Source organism: Rhinopithecus roxellana, chromosome 3, assembly GCF_007565055.1.
Source record: "Rhinopithecus roxellana isolate Shanxi Qingling chromosome 3, ASM756505v1, whole genome shotgun sequence".
NCBI lineage: Eukaryota > Metazoa > Chordata > Mammalia > Primates > Cercopithecidae > Rhinopithecus > Rhinopithecus roxellana.
In genome coordinates, this window is record NC_044551.1 from 69,905,200 (window position 1) to 69,924,720 (window position 19,521).

The 19,521-nt window shown below is 39.2% G+C and overlaps 1 protein-coding gene across 9 annotated transcripts in view; it reads right to left on the bottom strand.

The window, feature by feature from the left end:
* Nucleotides 1–19,521, bottom strand: part of CPLANE1 (ciliogenesis and planar polarity effector 1) — a 156,159-nt gene that overhangs the window by 75,327 nt on the left and 61,311 nt on the right. For all 9 annotated transcript variants that reach the window (XR_004056371.1, XR_004056372.1, XM_030927508.1 and 6 more), the window contains exons 20-27: nt 17,894–18,058; nt 14,400–14,538; nt 6,588–6,697; nt 6,269–6,427; nt 5,469–5,577; nt 3,961–4,261; nt 1,933–2,872; nt 42–190 (exon numbers count right to left, since the gene is read on the bottom strand). Coding sequence is in view for 7 of the 9 variants with exons in the window: in XM_030927508.1 (XP_030783368.1) it covers nt 42–190; nt 1,933–2,872; nt 3,961–4,261; nt 5,469–5,577; nt 6,269–6,427; nt 6,588–6,697; nt 14,400–14,538; nt 17,894–18,058 (2,072 nt within the window). In the remaining 2 variants the exon portion in view is untranslated. The remainder of the gene's footprint in view (nt 1–41; nt 191–1,932; nt 2,873–3,960; nt 4,262–5,468; nt 5,578–6,268; nt 6,428–6,587; nt 6,698–14,399; nt 14,539–17,893; nt 18,059–19,521) is intronic.

Consider the following 19,521-nt stretch of genomic DNA (forward strand, 5'->3'; position numbering starts at 1 on the left):
GGTGTCTTATACTGAAAAGAAGAGTATAATCAGCAACTTACTTCAAGATATTTTGACAAGATTTATTCTGACCATTTCTTTCCTCTGTTCCACCTGGAGTTGCTACTGCAACTGAACTGCCAGCATCTGATTTGCTCTCCCTCTCAATACTGGGTACAATCTGACATCCAGTGTCATGATTCTCTACCACCTAAAGCAAACCATTTACAGTATTTAGTATTTATTGAACCCTTTATTTTTCAAAATATTTTAAAATTATTCATTCTTTCTACAGGAATTCTGAATAATCCTCTTATTCATTTATCAAATATTTACTGCATTTCTACAACTCAATATTTGTTGCTGAAGCAATGATCAAGTCTTTATTCTAATTGGAAAAAGCAAATCTGACTACCTAAATAGTATTCAAAAGAAATCAGCCTTACACATTTGCAAGGGAAATTGTCATTGTCTTCAGGCCACGAAACAGTGGCAAAAAAAGTTATAATATTCTCATTTCATTCCTTTTGCTATATCATAAAGACATTCAGTAGTTATTTCAAAATGACATAGTAAACAAAAATACATGCAGCTAAAAACACAAGGTACGTATCCCTTTTGTCTCAATTAAAATTTCCATATACATTACCTAGAAATACAAATTTCAAGGATGACAAATATCACAGTATCATATAAACTGTATACCTTATGATAACAGAAACCAATCTCAAGGAAAAAAAAAGAGGACTGGTATGGTGGCTTACGCCTGTAATCCCAACATTTTGAGAGGCTGAGGTAGGAAGATCACTTGAGCCCAGGAGTCTGAAACCAGCTTGGGTAACACAGGGAAATTCTGTTTCTACAAAAAATTTAAAAATTAGCCAGGCATAGTGGCATGAGCCTGTGGTCCTAGCTGCTTGGGAGATTCAGGTGGAAGGATCACTTGAGCCCAGAAGGTCAAGGCTACAGGCAGCTCTGATCCTAAGACTGCACTCCAGCCTAGGTGATAAAGCAAGACTCTGAACCAGGAGCAGTGGCTCACACCTGTAATCCCAGCACTTTGGGAGGCCGAGGCGGGTGGATCACGAGGTCAGGAGTTCAAGACCAGCCTGGCGAATACAGTGAAACCCCGTCTCTACTAAAAAATACAAAAATTAGTCAGGCGTGGTGGCGCGCACCTGTAGTCCCAGCTACTCGCAAGGCTGAGGCAGGAGAATTGCTTGAATCCAGGAGGCAGAGGTTGCAGTGAGCTGAGATCATGCTACTGTACTCCAGCCTGGGTGACAGAGTGAGACGTCATCTCAAAAAAAAAAAAAAAAAAAAAAGCAAGACTCTGTCTCAAAAAATAAATAAGAAATAAAAGAAAACAAATTCACACACACACACACACACACACACACATCCTCCAGCCTAGAATAAACTACTTTGGAATAAAGGCACTTGCCATTGACTAGGGAAAAAAGAATAGTTAATTAAACACTAACTCCTCTACTGACTCCCATCTGCCTTTCTGAGTTTGATTCTTCAACTTCTTCTGGCCTGAGAGTATAAGAAAAACAATCCACTAATGGACTTGATGAGACATCAGTAATTAAAACTAGAGAGCTACCTCGTCCTTCTTCTGAACCAAAACCTGAAACCGAAAAAAGAAATAATATAACTGTAATACCACTTGTAATATCACTAAAATTATCTCCTTTCCTTTTTTCTTTTTTATAAATACACACAAAACTTCAAAACCTCACAGCCTCTCTGAAAAGCACTTTCACTTTAACTATTGTTAAGAATTAAAGGAACCAGTAGAAGAAAAAAAATAGGAGATACTGATTATAATCAACATTGTCATTAATTTTCTATTATTTAATGATTCTTTAATAGATGGGAAATGTAAACATAGTTTTAATCAAAAATGAGAATTCTCATTTGTATGTAATGAACAATTGATATGCTTACCTGAATAATGGCATTTTTTGCCTTATATGTAGCAAAATAGGGTTGTTCCAAAAGCCATAATGATGTAAGAATGGCAGTTGTAGAGGTCTTTACACGAATTACTGGACTGTACTCAGAGGACGACTCAGTTATACCAGAATCACAGAGTAGTCTTCTATTAGACCACCTTATCATCCATTCCAGCAGTCTTCCTATACTGCCAAATGTGTTTAGTGCTAAAGGAAGATCTTCTTGAGGGTTAATATCATCGCACTCAATAGCTTTGAAAACACATCTTCTAGTTTTAATGGACTTGGGAGTCCAAAAAATGTTGTTTGATGATCTCTGGATTAGACATTTTTCTCTAGTGTCATCTTGTATTCTGTAAATTGACTTTTGTTTTAAACCAAATAATCCACTCATTCGTTCATTCTTATTGACTTCATTCAAAGGATATTCTAAAAAAGGTTTGATCCCTTGATTAACCCGTACCGATGATGAAAGTTCCTGGTTTTCTAAATGCATGCTATCTTCATCATTTAAAGAGGATGATTTTTCTGATTCATAGGACTCAGGAGCAACAACAAAGCAAGAACCAGCTCTAAACACATTCTGGCTTTTAGTTTTGCTCTGACGTCGTTTTAATGTTGTATGTACATCAAAAAGTAAAGAATTAAGTTCATGTTCTCTAAGCGTTCCAGAAAAACTGGTTAGAAATGGAATTCCAGCATCCCTGGAATAAGGTAGGTCTCTTTCAAGAATGTAACTCAAAAAGAGATCAAGGAATTTAATATATTCATCATCATCACGTTCAAATTCCCAAACACCTATTACAGGAAGTGTATTTTGTGATAACTTTTCATGATCTTCTTTCTTTGTAGGATTTTCTTTCTGATTACACATTTTCTTTTTATCAGTGGGCTTACCAATCGATGTTAATTCCATGTGATTTGGGGCATTTCTACAGCAAAAAAATAAAATAAAATAAGACAGAATTAAAGATCATTTAATCACTAAAACTGATATTAGAATTGACATGAAAAATTCTCTCCAATGATTAAGTCATGTATATTTTGTGTGCCTTGATTACATATATTTCAAATGAGGGAGTGGGACTAAATGATTTGTAAGTGTTTTCAAGAGTGGAACATTTCTACGAGATCAAAAAAAATTAATATCAAAAGGGAAAATTTGTATTAGAAGAGATTAAAATGTGTCCACAGAAATTTCACTATAAAAGAACATGAATGATTTTTCTGTGGGTAAAAAAAAAATAGTCCTCTAATGGGTCAGATTTTAGGAATACAAAGTCAACAAAAACTCCAAGCCACTGATACACAACAAAATTTAGGATTTCTTTTCTTGCATCTGCCCACTCAGCTCCCCTAACACCAAGTGTAACAAGCAAGACTGTCCTTTTATGTTTTACCACACAAAATTAGGAACTTTTTCTAAACACTTTTAGCTGCTATGAAACCAGTTAGGCAGATACCTTAACTGCCCAACCACAATTCCTTTTAAATGTTTCTTCTCAACGTGGTTCTTAGGGCAGAACACAGATCCTTAGTTCCCTCAGTAAGATAACAGGTATTGGCCACCTGGGCTGAAAGCATCCCATCCCTTCTGATTGAGGCAATTTCCTTCCCTGAAATATTTCCCTTAAAAATATTAAGGAAATATAAGGAAAAATTTTCCTTAAAAATAATATGGCTAACTCAGTAACCCAAAACTATTTAAGTCTAAAGATTACTAAAAAAAAAACCTGAAAGTCCTCCAGTGAAACGTAGAATTTCATCTACTCCTCTGATTTTATAATTTCAGATGGCAAAATTGTTTCATATATCAATAATACTTAAAGTAAATTTTCAAATGTACAGTCTCATTTTATACTCCTAATATTCTTATGAGTGGAGGGGGTGGCACTTATCATTCATATTATTAATAGTGCAATCTGTGAGGGTTGCTGGGACCAGAAATCAGCTCATCAGATGCCTGAAAGCTACTTTTCAAAGGAAGCGAATGCCTGTTATTAAAAGATCTCAATTGTACCTTTGACAGATATTTATCCTACTTTTTTCTTCAACCGACAAAGCTTCAGAGAATGTATCTGCCGTATCTGCATCACTGTGAACCACAGAATTCCCCAGTTCTGTGAGTGTACTTCTGCTCAAACTAGTCCCCAGGGAAAATCTGTCAAAACCTGGCACCTCATCTGGTTTCTCTTCTTCAATTGGTTCCCATATATTCAATTCAAAAGAGCCTATATTTCTCTGTACACGTTTTAGAGCTTTCACCCTCACTTTCTGGATAGAATGCATGACAACAGACATCATTTCTTCAGTCTGGGGACCTGGAAAGAAAAGAATAAAAAGTCTTAGTGTTCATTAAAATGTTTCAATTCGAGACATACGGAGACCCAACACTGGTCCCTCCTGGGGACAAGAAACCTAACTCATGACTTATTTCCACATTCTTACAGGTCGTGTTTTTTTCAGTATTTACTGGAAAGTTATTTTAAAGTAGAGCTGCAGAAGCTAAAGAAGGTCCATTAAAGAACACAATAAAAGAGATAGAACCTAGACCTGATGAAGAAACAGTATGCCCTGGAAAAAAAAACTTTAGGTGATTTAACTGTTTTAAAACTCAGAAGGATAATTATATTTAATAAAAAGAATAACCAATGTTTTTTCCATTCTCACATAGTAGAGAATAAGATAAAATGAGTATAATTCTAGTCAAAAAAATCAAGGACATTTTTCTTACTACAAGTAATAGGAAACAATAGAAGGGAAGGTTTTCAAGGCTGCCTATAGAAAAATTTTAAAATAGTATTTAATACATAAACAGAATATTTTAAAGGATGTCAAAAAAAGTATTAAGAAAAAGACAAATCACAAATACAATATATTAATAGAATAATACAAAATCACTGGACATACCTGGACTTAAATACTGAATTATAGTTCTAAAAAGCAGGGTAATTTTAATTCTTTAAAAATTCCACAACGTTGTAAATGTACTTAATGTCAATGAATTGTGTATTTTAAATGACTAAAATGGCAAATTTTATATTATATGTATTTTACCCCAATAAGAAATGTGTGTATTCTAATTTTGAAGAACAAAATTAGAAGCATAAATAACCATAAAGGGAAAGGAAAATTACTTGTTTTCAACAAATACTTGCAATATACAAAGCACTATATGCTCATTTTATATTATCTTATTTAATCCTCTCTGAATACACATCATAAAGCAGGTAATACTAGGCCCACTTAACAAATAAAGATATGAGGCTCAGAGAGACTGAGCAACTTGCCTAAGGTCACACACTTACTGACTGACAGAGCCATGAGCCGAAGTCAGCTCCATCTGGTTCCAAAGCAAGACATTAGTCTTTCTGCAATGGAAAAATGTTTCTACCTTCTCATACTCCTATCTTGAGGAAGAGGCAGAAATGCATAGACACATAAGCAACAGTAAATAAATATTTTCAAAACAAAAAGGGAATCTTCCACAATTTATCTATTAGCTATCTGAGAAACAACAAATAATACCTTTCACAACACAGTGTCTGAGTCTCTGGTGAAGAGAGTGATATTTGTCTCTTAAAGGAACCCTCACATCCTCAGGATAGGGAAATGCTTTCACGAAAATTTCTGCTACCTTCAGAAAAAAATTTTTTTAAGTTTTATGAGAACCAACATTCTTTTTTCTTCCATTCCACAAATATTTTATTTTAACTAAAAATATAAATGCCTATTTCTTACTAATCTTTTGAGGTCAGGTCACAGCCTCTCCCTGAGCATGAGTCTGCTAATAGGAGTTCCGTATCAACTTACTTTTTTATTTTAAAACACGTAATTGACAAAACGTGTGTATATTCAAGGTGTACAATGTGATGATTTAATATACGTATACATTCTGTGATTTCCACAGTCAAATTAATTAGCACATCCATTAATACACACAGTTACTATTGTAATATCCTCCCTTATCAAATTTCAGGTAAACAATACACTACGATTAACTATAGTCACTACATTGTACATTGGATCCCTAGAACTTAATTCATCTTATAACTGAAAGGTTGTACCCTTTGACCAAGATCTCCCCATTTCCACCACATCCCCAACCTCTGGCAACCACCATTCCACTCTCTGCTTCTGTGAGTTCAAAATTTTTATATTCCACACATAAGTGAGGTCCTACAGTATTTATCTTTCTGAACCCAGAAGATATTATGCTAAGTGAAATAAGCCAAAGAAAGGCAGTATCATCCTTAATTAAAATTAAATAAAAATCTTTTGAAGTCCCTGCTTCTGATGTAGTTTACTTTCACCTACAAGCACATTACCTTTCTGATTGGTGGCAGTTCTCCAATAAGGCTCAAAATTATATCCTGAATAAGTTCTTCCATATTAAAGAACCGAGAGAAAGGCAGCATTCTATAAGCCCATTCCACCGCACTAAGACAGTGCTCAATCATACAAGAATCAAACTCCACTTCAAGGTCCTAAAAGGATATTGAAAAACATTCATTTCTTTTTTAGTTTAGATGGTAGACCAGAATGAGTTCAAAAGAAAGTTTTGCTGCAAACAATAAAATCTTCTTTTAAACAATAATTTCCCAAGTAATGTGTGTTCATTTTTCTTATTTTTGCCCTGGTAAATACCTTTTCTCCCTTTACATTTTCTCTTGCTTTCTGATATTGCCTGCAACTAAGGGATAACTTATCACGGACATGCAGCATCCAACACAGAGCACAAAGTTCTCTGAAGCAACCTAAAGCAGGAATACAGATATGAAAGAAAATTATATGAGTATGTACATTAATATTATAACAACTCCACCTCTGCTGGTCATTTTTTTCAAAGTAAAGGTCTTTATTTCATTAATTATAAAATGAACACATGCATTGTAAATTTATATAAAAGTCCTTATCTAAAAATCATGGAGACTGACTTAAAAGTCACTTACTGATATTCATTTATGTTTAAACATTTTTAATACTAAAAACAATTTCTAATAGTAAATAATTTATCAGAAGCAATACAAGTACACAAAGATATATAAAATCATACTATGTTTGCTGCTTTGCAACCAGCTTTTTTTTCACCTACTATGTCTTAGATATCTTTTCACGTGCTTTTCATATACTGAGTCTTCTTATTGCCGATACGGTGTTCCATTGTATGGAGCATCAGGATTTAACTATAAACAATGCACGGGCTCACAATCCAGCTATCAAAACTAGTTTTCACTCTTCTGCTAATCTTAAATTTCTATTATAGTTAACATGTGACCAATTAAGTGAAAACCATCTCTCTACCCTACTGTTCTATGGTTAATAGGACCTTTTCAACGGTGTGATGTAGGCTTTGTAGACAGAGCAAGACTTTGTCTCCCAGCTACTTGGAAACCTGAGGTGGGAGGATCGTTTGAGCTGAGGAGTTTGAGACCAGTCTCCATATTGGTATGGACGTGGTGAAAAGGAAACACTTTTACACTGCTGGTGAAAACGTAAACTAGTACAACCACTATGGAAAACAGTGTGAAGAGTCCTTAAAAAACTAAAAGTAGATCCACCATTTGATCCAAACAATCCCACTACTGGGTATCTACCCAGAGGAAAAGAAATCATTATATGAAAAAGACACTTGCACACACTTGTTTCTAGCAGCACAACAGCAAGACTGTCTCTGGAAAAAGAAAAATATAGGAACTTTTCCTTTGGAAAAAGAAAGATAATACTCTAAAATTTAACAGTCATTCATTTATGCCTTATTTATTTTTATTTATTTTTTACTTATTATTATTATTTTTGAGACGGAGTCTTGCTCTGTCTCGCCCAAGCTGGAGTGCAGTGGTACGATCTTGGCTTACTGCAGCCTCCACCTCCCAGGTTTAAGCAATTCTCCGGTCTCAGACTCCAAAATAGCTGGGACTACAAGGCATGTGCCACCATACCTGGTTAATTTCGTATTTTTAGTAGAGACAGGGTTTCACCATGTGGCCAGGCTGGTCTCCAACTCCTGACTTCAGGTAATCCACCTGTCTTGGATTACAGGTATAAGCCACCGCACCCAGCCTATGCCTTAATTTTTTAAATAAGCCTTATTTTTACAATAAACTGACTTTTATATTAGTAGTCAGTATGTTCATTTTCTTTAGGGAGCTATTTAGTATGTTTTTAAAATAAATATTACAAAGTCAAAAAGAACAGTTTGACATTATAGAAAGTGAGCAGAAAGCAGGTCTTCTACACATTCTCTTCATCCCAATAGTGAGAGAGGATGGTGGGTACATGGCCCCAGGGGGACTATTGGGGTCTCCAATGAGCATTTTCACACTACAGCCCACCCCACACATCAGATTCTCATAGATTCTGCCAGGGGAGCATGGCCCAATCTTTTGAGAAAGGCATCATTACTGACAGATGTGTTTCATTATTTCATATTTCACAGGCAAGCTGGGTTAGAACTAAGGCCAAGAACTAGCAAGATACAGTGCAGCAGCATACTAAACAGTGACTCATCTAAAAACACTCCTTATCTGTGTTTTTCAGACTGTGGATTACAACCTATTATTAATTACTAGGCTATAAAATCAATTCAGTGAGTCTCAATCATCTTTTAAAACTAGAATACAATAGAATATATCAAGAATGCATTGCGGCTGGGCGCAGTGGCTCACGCCTGTAATCCCAGCATTTTGGGAGGACGAGTTGGGTGTATCACCTGAGGTCAGGAGTTCGAGACCAGCCTGGTCAACCTGGTGAAACCCTGTCTCTACTAAAAATACAAAAATTAGCTGGGCGTGGTGGTGTGCACCTGTAATCCCAGCTACTCGGGAGGCTGAGGTAGGAGAATCACTTGAACCGGGAAGGTGGAGACTGCAGTGAGCCAAGATCACACCATTGCACTCCATCCTGGGTGACAGGCTGAGACTCTGTCTCCAAAAACAAAGAAAAAGAAAAGAAGAGTGCACTGCACACAGTAAGAGTAAAGGTAGTTCATTAAAGCTCCAAGCATGGTATTGCCCCTGAAGACCTTCCAGGAGAACAGGAAGTGAAGGACAGAGATATTGATGATCCTGACCCTATGTAGGCCTAGACTAATGTATATGTTGTGTCTTAGTTTAAAGAAAAAAAAAATTTAAAGAGTAAAAAATAAACTTCAAAATTTTTCAATAGAAAAAATCTTGGCCGAGCGCAGTAGCTCACACCTGTCATCCTAGCATTTTGGCAAGCTGAGGTGGGAGGATCGATTGAGCCCAGAAGTTTGAGACCAGCCTGGGCAACATAGTAAGACTATGTCTCCATTTTATAAATTAAAAAAATTAGGCCAGGTGCAGTTGCTCACACCTGTAAACCCAGCACTTTGGGAGGCAGAAGCAGGCGGATTGCTTGAGCTCAGGAGGGCAAGACCAGCCTGGGCAACGTGGTGAAACTCCGCCTCTACTAAAAATACAAAAATTAATCAGGTATGGTGGTACATGCCTGTTGTGCCAGCTACTCAGGAGGCTGAGGCAGGAAAAATGCCTGAACCCAGGAGGCAGAGGCTGCAGTGAGCCAAGATGGCACCACTGCACTCCAGTCTGGGTAACAGAGACTCCATCTCTACAAAAACTAAAAAATAAATTAGCTGGTACAGTGGCTCATGTCTGTAGTCCCAGTACTCAACGACTGAGGTTGGAGAATCCTTTGAGCTCAGGACTTTGAGGTTGCAGTGAGCTATGATTATGCCACTGTATGTCTTTTTTTTTTTTTTTTTGAGATGGAGTCTCGCTCTATCACCCAGGCTGGAGTGCAGTGGCCGGATCTCAGCTCACTGCAAGCTCCACCTCCCAGGTTCCCGCCATTCTCCCGCCTCAGCCTCCTGAGTAGCTGGGACTACAGGCGCCCGCCACCTCGCCAGGCTAGATTTTTGTATTTTTTTAGTAGAGACGGGGTTTCACCATGTTAGCCAGGATGGTCTCGATCTCCTGAACTCGTGATCCGCCCGTCTCAGCCTCCCAAAGTGCTGGGATTACAGGCTTGAGCCACTGCGCCTGGCCGCCACTGTATGTCTCTTAAGCCAAGTATGATTACAAGAGTCAAAAAGGTTTTAATTTTTTTAAGTTCATAAAATAAAAACATTACAATAAACTATGGTTAATTTATTATGGAGGAAAAATATTTTTAATAAATTTAGTATAGCCTAAGTGTACAGTGTTTACAAAGTCTACAGTAGTGTATAGTAATGTCCGAGGCCTTCAAATCAACTCACCACCCACTCAGTGACTCCCCTGGGGTAAAAACTTCCAGTCCTGTAAGCTCCATTCATGGTAAGTGCCCCACACTTACCATTTTTTACAATCTTTTATACTGTATTTTTACTGTACCTTTTCAATGTTTAGATATGTTTATATATATAAATAGTTACCATTGTGTTAAAACTGCCTACAGTATTCAGTGTAGTCACATTCTGTATTCAGTACTGCAGTATTCAATATGGCAACACTTCTTTTTAGAGACAGGGTCTCACTATGTTGCCTATGCTGGAGTGCAGTGGCTATTGACAGGTGCAATCATTGCACACAATGGCCTTGAACTCCTAGGCTCAAGCAATCCTTTTGTACAGGTTTGTAGCCTAGAAGCAGAAGGCCATATCACATAGCCTCAGTGTGTACTACGCTATTTTTGTCTAAGTATACCCTATGATCACACAACAAAATTGTCTAATGACACATTTCTTAGGATGTATCCCTATCACTAAGCAGGCCTGACTATATATGATATTAAAGATTTATTGTCCATTTTGTCAGTCATGATAATAGAATTATGGTTTTAAAAACTACCTCATCTGGGCCAGGCACAGTGGCTCACGCCTGTAATCCCAGCACTTTGGGAGGCCGAGGCGGGCGGATCACGAGGTCAGGAATTCAAGACCAGCCTGACCAACATGGTGAAACCCCATCCTACTAAAAAATACAAAAATTAGCTGGGTGTAGTGGCCCGCATCTGTAATCCCAACTACCCAGGAGACTGAGGCAGGAGAACTGCTTGAACCCGGAGGCAGAGGCTGTAGTGAGCTGAGATTGTGCCATGCCATTGAACTCCAGCCTGGGCGACAGAGCAAGACTCCGTCTCAAACAACAACAACAACAACAACAAACAAACAAACAAACAAAAAACCTCATCTGTTCACTACATATACTGAACTACTTATCATACTTATGATATACTCAGATCTGCTTTGAGGCATTGACAATTGTTGTAAGCGTGTGAGAGGTACTCGAGTGCTTATAAATGTCTACTTTGGTTTAAATTTTCTGTAATAAAAAAATCTTCAAAACAGTGTGAAATCCTGGGCCAGGCATGGTAGCTCACACCTGTAATCCCAGCACTTTCGGAGGCTGAGGCAGGTGGATTACCTGAGGTCAGGAGTTCGAGACTGGCCTAGTCAACATGGCAAAACGCCATGTCTACTAAAAATACAAAAATCAGCCAGGCGCAGGAGCGGGTATCTGTAGCCCCAGCTACTCGGAAGACTGAGGCAGGAGAATCACTTGAACGCAGGAGGTGGAGGTTACAGTAAGCCAAGATTATGCCACTGCACTCTAGTCGGAGTGACAGAATGAGACTCCATCTCAAAAATAAATAAATAAAATTCAAAGTTAAAATCTACTATTTTAGGTAACAAACTAGGCAACAAACCTCGTTTTTTTTTTTACTTTTTAATTTAATTTAATTTAATTTTTTTTTTTTGAGACAGAGTCTTGGTCTGTTGCCCAGGCCGGAGTGCAGTGGCCGGATCTCAGCTCACTGCGAACTCCGCCTCCCGGGTTTACGCCATTCTCCTGCCTCAGCCTCCCAAGTAGCTGGGACTACAGGTGCCCGCCACCTCGCCCGGCTAGTTTTTTGTATTTTTTAGTAGAGACAGGGTTTCACCATGTTAGCCAGGATGGTCTCGATCTCCTGACCTCATGATCCGCCCATCCTGGCCTCCCAAAGTGCTGGGATTACAGGCTTGAGCCACCGCGCCTGGCCTATTTTTTTTTTTTTTTTAAGAAACAGAGTCTCGCTCTGCCGCCCAGGCTGGAAATCAGTAGCAAGATCATAGCTCACTGCAGCCTAGAAATCCTGGGCACAAGGAATCCTCCTGCCTTGGCCTCCCAAAGTACTGAGATTACAGGCATAAGCCACTGCACCTGGCCAGAAAGGAATCTTTTTTTTTTTTTTTTTTTGAGACGTTGTCTCGTCCTGTTGCCCAGGCTGGAGCGCAATGGTGCAATCTTGGCTCACTTCAACCTCCATCTCCCAGGTTCAAGTGATTCTCCTGCCTCAGCTTCCTGATTAGCTGGGATTACAGGTACACACCACCACGTCCGGCTAATTTTTTTTTATCTTTTAGTAGAGACAGGGTTTTACCATGCTGGCCAGGCTGGTCTCGAACTCCTGACGTTGTGATCCGACCGACTTGTCCTCCAAAAGTGCTGGGATTACAGGCGTGAGCCCCTGCGCCCACCCCGAAAGGAACCTTTTTAATCTAGACAAATCACTTCCCAACAATCAAGAGACCAAATCAAACAAAATAATAATTAAATAGAACTCAGGATCAAAATGAAAATATTAAAAATATATGTTCAAATCTTTATTTAAGTCACTTCAAAGGACTATGTCCCTATTTATGAGCAAATATCTTTTAACTGGGATTTTTGTGAATTTAACTCACTTCTTACAGACCTAGATTTTTAAGAAATGAAATGAGATTGTATATACTTTTCCAAATGACACCTGCCTGGCCCTTTTGTAACGGTGAATGAAGAGTCTATGAAACTAAGCTCATGACAGGTGAGAGAAGCAATCAAGAAACATTTCAACGCCATTTCATTTGGAAAAACAGACAATCTGAGCCCCAGGACATGTAAGATTATACTAAGGGTGAGTGAGTTAAGAATAAACATTTTTTTGACTCACGCCTATAATCCCAGTACTTTGGGAGGCCGAGGTGGGCGGATCACGAGGTCAGGAGATCAAGATCATCCTGGCTAACATGGTGAAACCCCATCTCTACTAAAAAAATACAAAAAAATTAGCCGGGCATGGTGGCGGGCGCCTGTAGTCTCAGCTACTCGGGAGGCTGAGGCAGGAGAATTGCGTGAACCCGGGAGGCGGAGCTTGCAGCAAGTGGAGATCGCGCCACTGCACTCCAGCCTGGGCGACAGAGCTAGACTCCATGTCAAAAAAAAAAAAGAATAAACTTTTTTTTTTTTTCGGGACAGGGTCTTACTATGTTGCCCAGGCTGGAGTGCGGTGGCTATTCACGGGTACAATCATTGCACACAACAGCCTCAAACTCCCAGGCTCAAGCAACCTCCCACCTCAAGCCTCCCAAGTACCTGGGATTACACCACTGTGCCCGGCTTTAAAGTAAACATTTTAATCAAAGTCTAAAGATAAGATCAGGGCTTAATATAAATAGAACTGATTTAATATAAATAGAACTGATTAGGATTAAGGAATGATTAAGGAGAAAAGAGTGAAATGATATCTAAAGTTTTACTTCTTTTTAAACTTGTTACACAAATAATTGGACATAGACCATGAATTAAGAAATTAATTTAGGTCAGGCACAATGACCCATGCCTGCAATCCCAACACTTTGGGAGGCCAAGGCGGGTAGACTGCTTGAGCTGAGGAGTTCAAGATCAGCCTGGGCAACATGGCAAAACCCTGTGTCTACAAAAAATACAAAAATTAGCTGGGTGTGGTGGTGTGCACTTGTCATCCCAGCTAATCAGGAGGCTGAGGCGGGAGGATGGGTTGAGCCCAGGAGGTGTGTTGCAGTGAGTTGAGATCATACCACTGCACTCCAGACCGGGCAACAGAGCCAGATTCTGTCTTTAAAAAAAAAAAAAAAAGGCCAGGCGCAGTGGCTCACACCTGTAATCCCAGCACTTTGGGAGGCCGAGGCGGGTGGATCACGAGGTCAGGAGATCAAGACCATCCTGGCTAACACAGTGAAACCCCATCTCTACCAAAAATACAAAAAATTAGCCGGGCGTGGTGACGGGCACCTGTAGTCCCAGCTACTCAGAAGGCTGAGGCAGGAGACTGGCGTGAACCTGGGAGGCGGAGCTTGCAGTGAGCCAAGAGCACACCACTGCACTCCAGCCTGGGAGACAGCGCAAGACTCCGTCTCAAAAAAAAAAACAAAAACAAAACAAACAAACAAAAAAATTCAGTTTAATAATGAAGCATGATATAAGGTAACAGGTATCACAATTTGTTTATATAATAAATTTCTGACTTACTATCATATATATCATATATGTATACACATAGCTGTTAAAGTGCAATATTTACTTGTGAACACAAAGTAAAACATCATAGAGCATACTGTACTTTGAAGAGTCAATACTTTCCCAAATCAAATGAAAAATTCATACCATTATTCATACTTAGGCCTAATGTCTGAGCAAGCAGTTCATTTGGACAAACCTATTGCTCTAATGGAAACTTCATCAAGTTTATGGTCTCCAGCTGCTCCAGGTCTAAAGCATACAATACCTCCTTTACAGTAATTAAGTAATGACTGAGGAAAAGGACTCAGTGAAGGAAGGGATCCTTTCATTCGAATCTAAAAGTAAAGAATAACCAAATATGTTAATTACCAGCAGTATAAATCACTTTTAAAAGAAACTATAAAAGAATCAGGCAGGTAAGATGAACCATACAGAATGGAAAACACAGCATATGAAATCAGCTACATTTTCAGAAACTTACACATTTAATTCAGGAAAGTCACTAGCTTGTTATCTCAAAAAAAAAAAAAGGGTTCTAAGTAAATCATTTGCACTCTCTTGTCACAATTTTGCCTGTATAAGAAGAATTTAAAGCTATTTGTCCCTGGCTTTCCTCACTGGCATAGCAAAGAAAATAAAGAAATATAAGAATCTTAACCTTATCCCAAATAAAGCTGTGTACAGTAACTAAAACAAATACAAAAAGTTTATGCCTACATACATAACTTTTAAAAAAACTAATCTATAAATGGCAGAATTAGAAAGACACCATTTGGCAACCCCAAATAATGACTCTAGGCAAGGATCATTAGTAAATGCTAACAGAGTAAAAAGCTGATGGGTTGACGGGGATACGTGATAGAGGGTGTGACATGATCCAAACTCTATCTCCCTATCCCTAAAAGTAAAATAAGCAAACACATGTGCCACGTCCAACACAGAAGCACACAATACTTATGAAAGATTCATTTCTAAAAAAATTTGAGGCAAAGTGCGGTGGATCACGCCTGTAATCCCAGCACTTTAGGGAGGCTGAGGTGGGCAGATCACTTGAGGTCAGAAGTTTGAGACCAGCCCAGCCAACATGGTGAAACCCCATCTCTACTAAAAACACAAAAATTAGTTGGGCGAGGTGGCAGGCGCCTGTAGTCCCAGTTACTCAGGAGGCTGAGACAGGAGAATCGCTTAAACCCGGGAGCCAGAGGTTGCAGTGAGCCGAGACCATGCCACTGCACCCAGCCTGGGCAACAGAGTGAGATGCTGTCTCAAAAAAAAAAAAGAAAATTTGAATCTCAATCTATTTAAACCTCTCTGCCTCAATGAGCACAGATTAATGACCGGGTTACAGGGGGAAAAAAAAGAAAGAGAAACAAGGTAAACGACGTTAAATGAAGAAATGATCAGATAAATTTAGAATATGGTGCAGGAAAAATTACCTAGTTTTTTTTTTTTTTTTTTTAATCAATCAAGAATAAAAAGAGAAGGAGCTTCTACAGATAACAGTCTGATTTAAATATATTTGGAGATGATAAAATTTATTTCCACATTTCAGGAAAGGGCTCTAAGAGACTTAAACCTGGGAAAGAAGCATTAACAGAAGGCTTGCAATTGATTTTCTCCTGCTAGTCACTTCCAGAAAGACACAATCTAATCAAATCTCCGGGGAAGCATGCTAATGACAGACTTCTTGTCAAATACATTAATGGCATTTACTACCAGGATGGTACTAAGAGGTAGAGAGAGAGAGCGTGAGCCAGCAAAGAAATGGGGGACCTCAGTCCTACAGCCACATGCAACTGAATTCTGGAACAATCTGAATGTGCCTGGAAACAGATGTTCCCCTAGCACCTCTAGAAAGGAATGTAGCCCTGCTGCCACCTTGATTGGCCTTGTGAGACTCTAAGCAGAGACCTAGCTGAACCACCCTGTGGTGGTTCTGATGCACAGAACCTGTGGGATATTAAATGGGTGCTATTTTAAGCTGTTAAATTTGTGTTAATTTGTTAGGGTAGTAATAGAAAAGTAATATGGTTCAGAATCTTTGTTTCAGCACCATTTTTTAATTGAGCTATAACTCACATAACATCAAAGTCATCTTTTAAAAGTGTACAATTAGTGGTTTTTAGTAAACTCACAAAGTTAGGCAACCATCAACACTGTCTAATTCCAGGTCATTTTCGTTGGTTTTTTTTTTTTTTTTTTTTTTGAGACAGAGTATCTCGGCTCACTGCAAGCTCTGCCTCCTGGGTTCACGCCATTCTCCTGCCTCAGCCTCCCGAGTAGCTGGGACTACAGGTGCCCACCACCACACCCGGCTAATTTTTTGTATTTTTAGTAGAGATGGGGTTTCACCGTGCTAGCCAGGATGGTCTCAATCTCCTGACCTGTGATCCACTCACCTCGGCCTCCCAAAGCGCTGGGATTACAGGCATGAGCCACCGTGCCCGGCCCTCTTTTTTTTTTTTTTTTTGAGACAGAGTATCACTCTATCACCAGGGCTGGAGTGCAGTGGCACGATCTCGGCTCACTGCAACCTCTGCCTCCCTAGTTCAAGCGATTCTCCTGCCTCAGCCTCCCGAGTAGCTGGGATTACAGATGCCCACCATCACGCCTGGCTAATTTTTGTATTTTTAGTAGAGACAGGGTTTCACCATGTGGGCCAGGATGGTCTTGATCCCTCGACCTCGTGATCCACCCGCCTCGGGCTCCCAAAGTGCTGGGATTACAGGCGTGAGCCACCGCACCCGGCCAATTCCAGGTCATTTTCATCACCCCAAAAAGAAAAACAAAAGCAGTCACTGTCCACTTCCTACTCTCCCTAACCCCTGGCAACCAACCACTATCTACTTTCAGTTTCCATTGTGATGCCAAAATATAAAATGAGTACAGTTTTAATTTATATTTTTATAGAAACTATATCCAAATTTCACAAACTTTCTTTTTCTCTAAAAAAGGGTAATTTTCAAAAATACTTTTAGATAACTTCTCAAAGTCTCTCCAAAGGTTCCTATTAAAAATAATTATATTGTTTTTAGGCTGAATTAAACAATTCAGATGATGAAATTTATTTCCGCATTTCCGAGACAGTAGGCATATAAAGGACTTAGAGCTGGATAAAGGGACCTACCAGGTGTCCTAGCTGGCTGGAAATCTGGTAAGAATGAAGTGACAGCTTAGCTAAAGTCAGTATAGGAGGAGATGAACACCTGGGAATCAAACTGAATTGCACATCTCAGAAAATAGCAAGGGGGAGACCCTGACTAGTGGAGGCTACTGGATGGAAACAGACGAGAATGAACTATAACTTTCCATTCTCTGAACCCACAGAAGCCCCCACAGAATGCAGACAACACCTCAAGGAGAACTGGGAGAAAGCCCTGGACTGAGTTTCAATCTTTAATGAAATGATGGGGGAGTTGGAAAAAAGTAACTGTAATTCCCTGGAATTAACGGACTAGATTACATTATCTTTTGCTAGACAGGGTGGAACTAAGCTACAGACCCAGTTCAGAGTCCTTACCTTTCAACAGGAAGAATCTGGTCTGTTTACTCTGTTTATGAATAAACCTGAAATTTATGATTTACAGGGCACGACTCCTTGGGAAAATGTAACAATTATAAAAACAATAATATAAATATTAGTATATTTCAGTTAACACAGCACGTAAATGACTTAAGATATTTCCATACCTTCTGCATGACTTTTCTTGCCCACCTCAACTGCAAGATATACCACTGTGCCACAGGAAAAGAACACCGAGCCGCCCGGAAAAGCAGGAGAACACGCTGAAGGATTCCAGATACCTTCTGGCGATTATTTTTTTCAGCTTTTAAAAGAAGATCATCACCATCTTCCTGAGGAAAATAAAACAATCCATTTTAGTGGCTAGTAATGAGAAAATTTAGAATGGTAAAGTAAAAATAAAGATAGGCTAATGAGGCTGGGCACAGTGGCTCATGTCTGTAATCCCAGCACTTTGGAAGGCCGAAGCAGGAGGATTGCTTAAGCTCAGGAGTTGAAGGCTGAAGTGAGCCATGACTGCATCACTGTACTCAAACCTGGGCCACACAGTAGCACCCTGTCTCAAAAAAAAGAAAAAAAAAAAGATAGGCTAATGATGCTCACTGCTTCTCAAACTAGAATGTTCCTGGAGATTTATAAAGTAAATTCTGAGGCACAGGCTCTGAGATTTCAACTATGACTATTTCTAGAATCAAGAAAAGTTTATCTCCCCTCAACGTAAAGGGATAAGCTGACCCTTGTTCCCAGTCTTACCCTAGAACAGTTAAAGCCCACCACTCCAGACTCCACTGGTGGAATGTTAGAGAGGTCCATCTAAGCAGAATCCCTTTTCTCTTCCTCTGCTGGGAAGAATCCTACTTATATTTCAATGTCACTTCCTCTGTGAAGCCCATCCCTCTGTGCTACAAGAGCACTCTGTTCACACTTCTACTGTAGCTTTCACCAATTAATTACATATCAATTTATACCTGTATCTCACTGTACTCAGAACTCCCAAGAGGAAGGAAGGGCCTTGCCATTTGTCTACATATGGCCACAGTGTACACACTCAAGTCTGATACATAGTAGGAACCAATAAATGTTTGTTGAATAAATGCTATTCAAACCAGTAGCTAAAGATTATTTTCCCAGATAATGAGATAATGTGAGCACTGTAAACATATGCTTCCCCAACATCCTTCTTCCCTGCCCACTTCTTTACAGTACTCAGTTTTTGAGTATCTGCCCATCTCCTACATGGCTCATACGATTGAGGGAAAGCTCATCCCACCTCAAAGAAGGCTCTATTCACGGGCCAAGCAGTACCCTGTGTTAAGCCTAGCCAGAAAGATTGTTTGAAGGACAGGTATGTGACCTAAGCCAGTCTCAATAAGAATGAATCTCAACCCTCCTGCTTGGAATGCTGGGACAGAAATAATTTTGCCACTTTTCTTTGTCTCAATCCCTGTGCCCAGGGACATGGACAAGGCATCGTTAGAAACTGTTAGCGGCCATCCTGCTCCCACAAGGTGAGCTAGTCTTCAGGTGAAGATGATACCTCAAAAAACAAACTAGAGCAAAAGACAGAGCCTAAGTCTTTGGTAACATAACTAAATCAGAAACCAGCCCTACCACTAGGCTTCTTCATTATGTGAGCCAATAAATGCCTTTATTGTTTAAACCATTTTGACCAAGTGTTCTATTACTTGCAACACAAGGGGTTCTAACTGATACATAGTGACATTTAGAAGAAATCTTACCAAGGAGAATTGCTTTAATAAAAAACAATAAAATGAAGCACTACTAAAGATAGTAA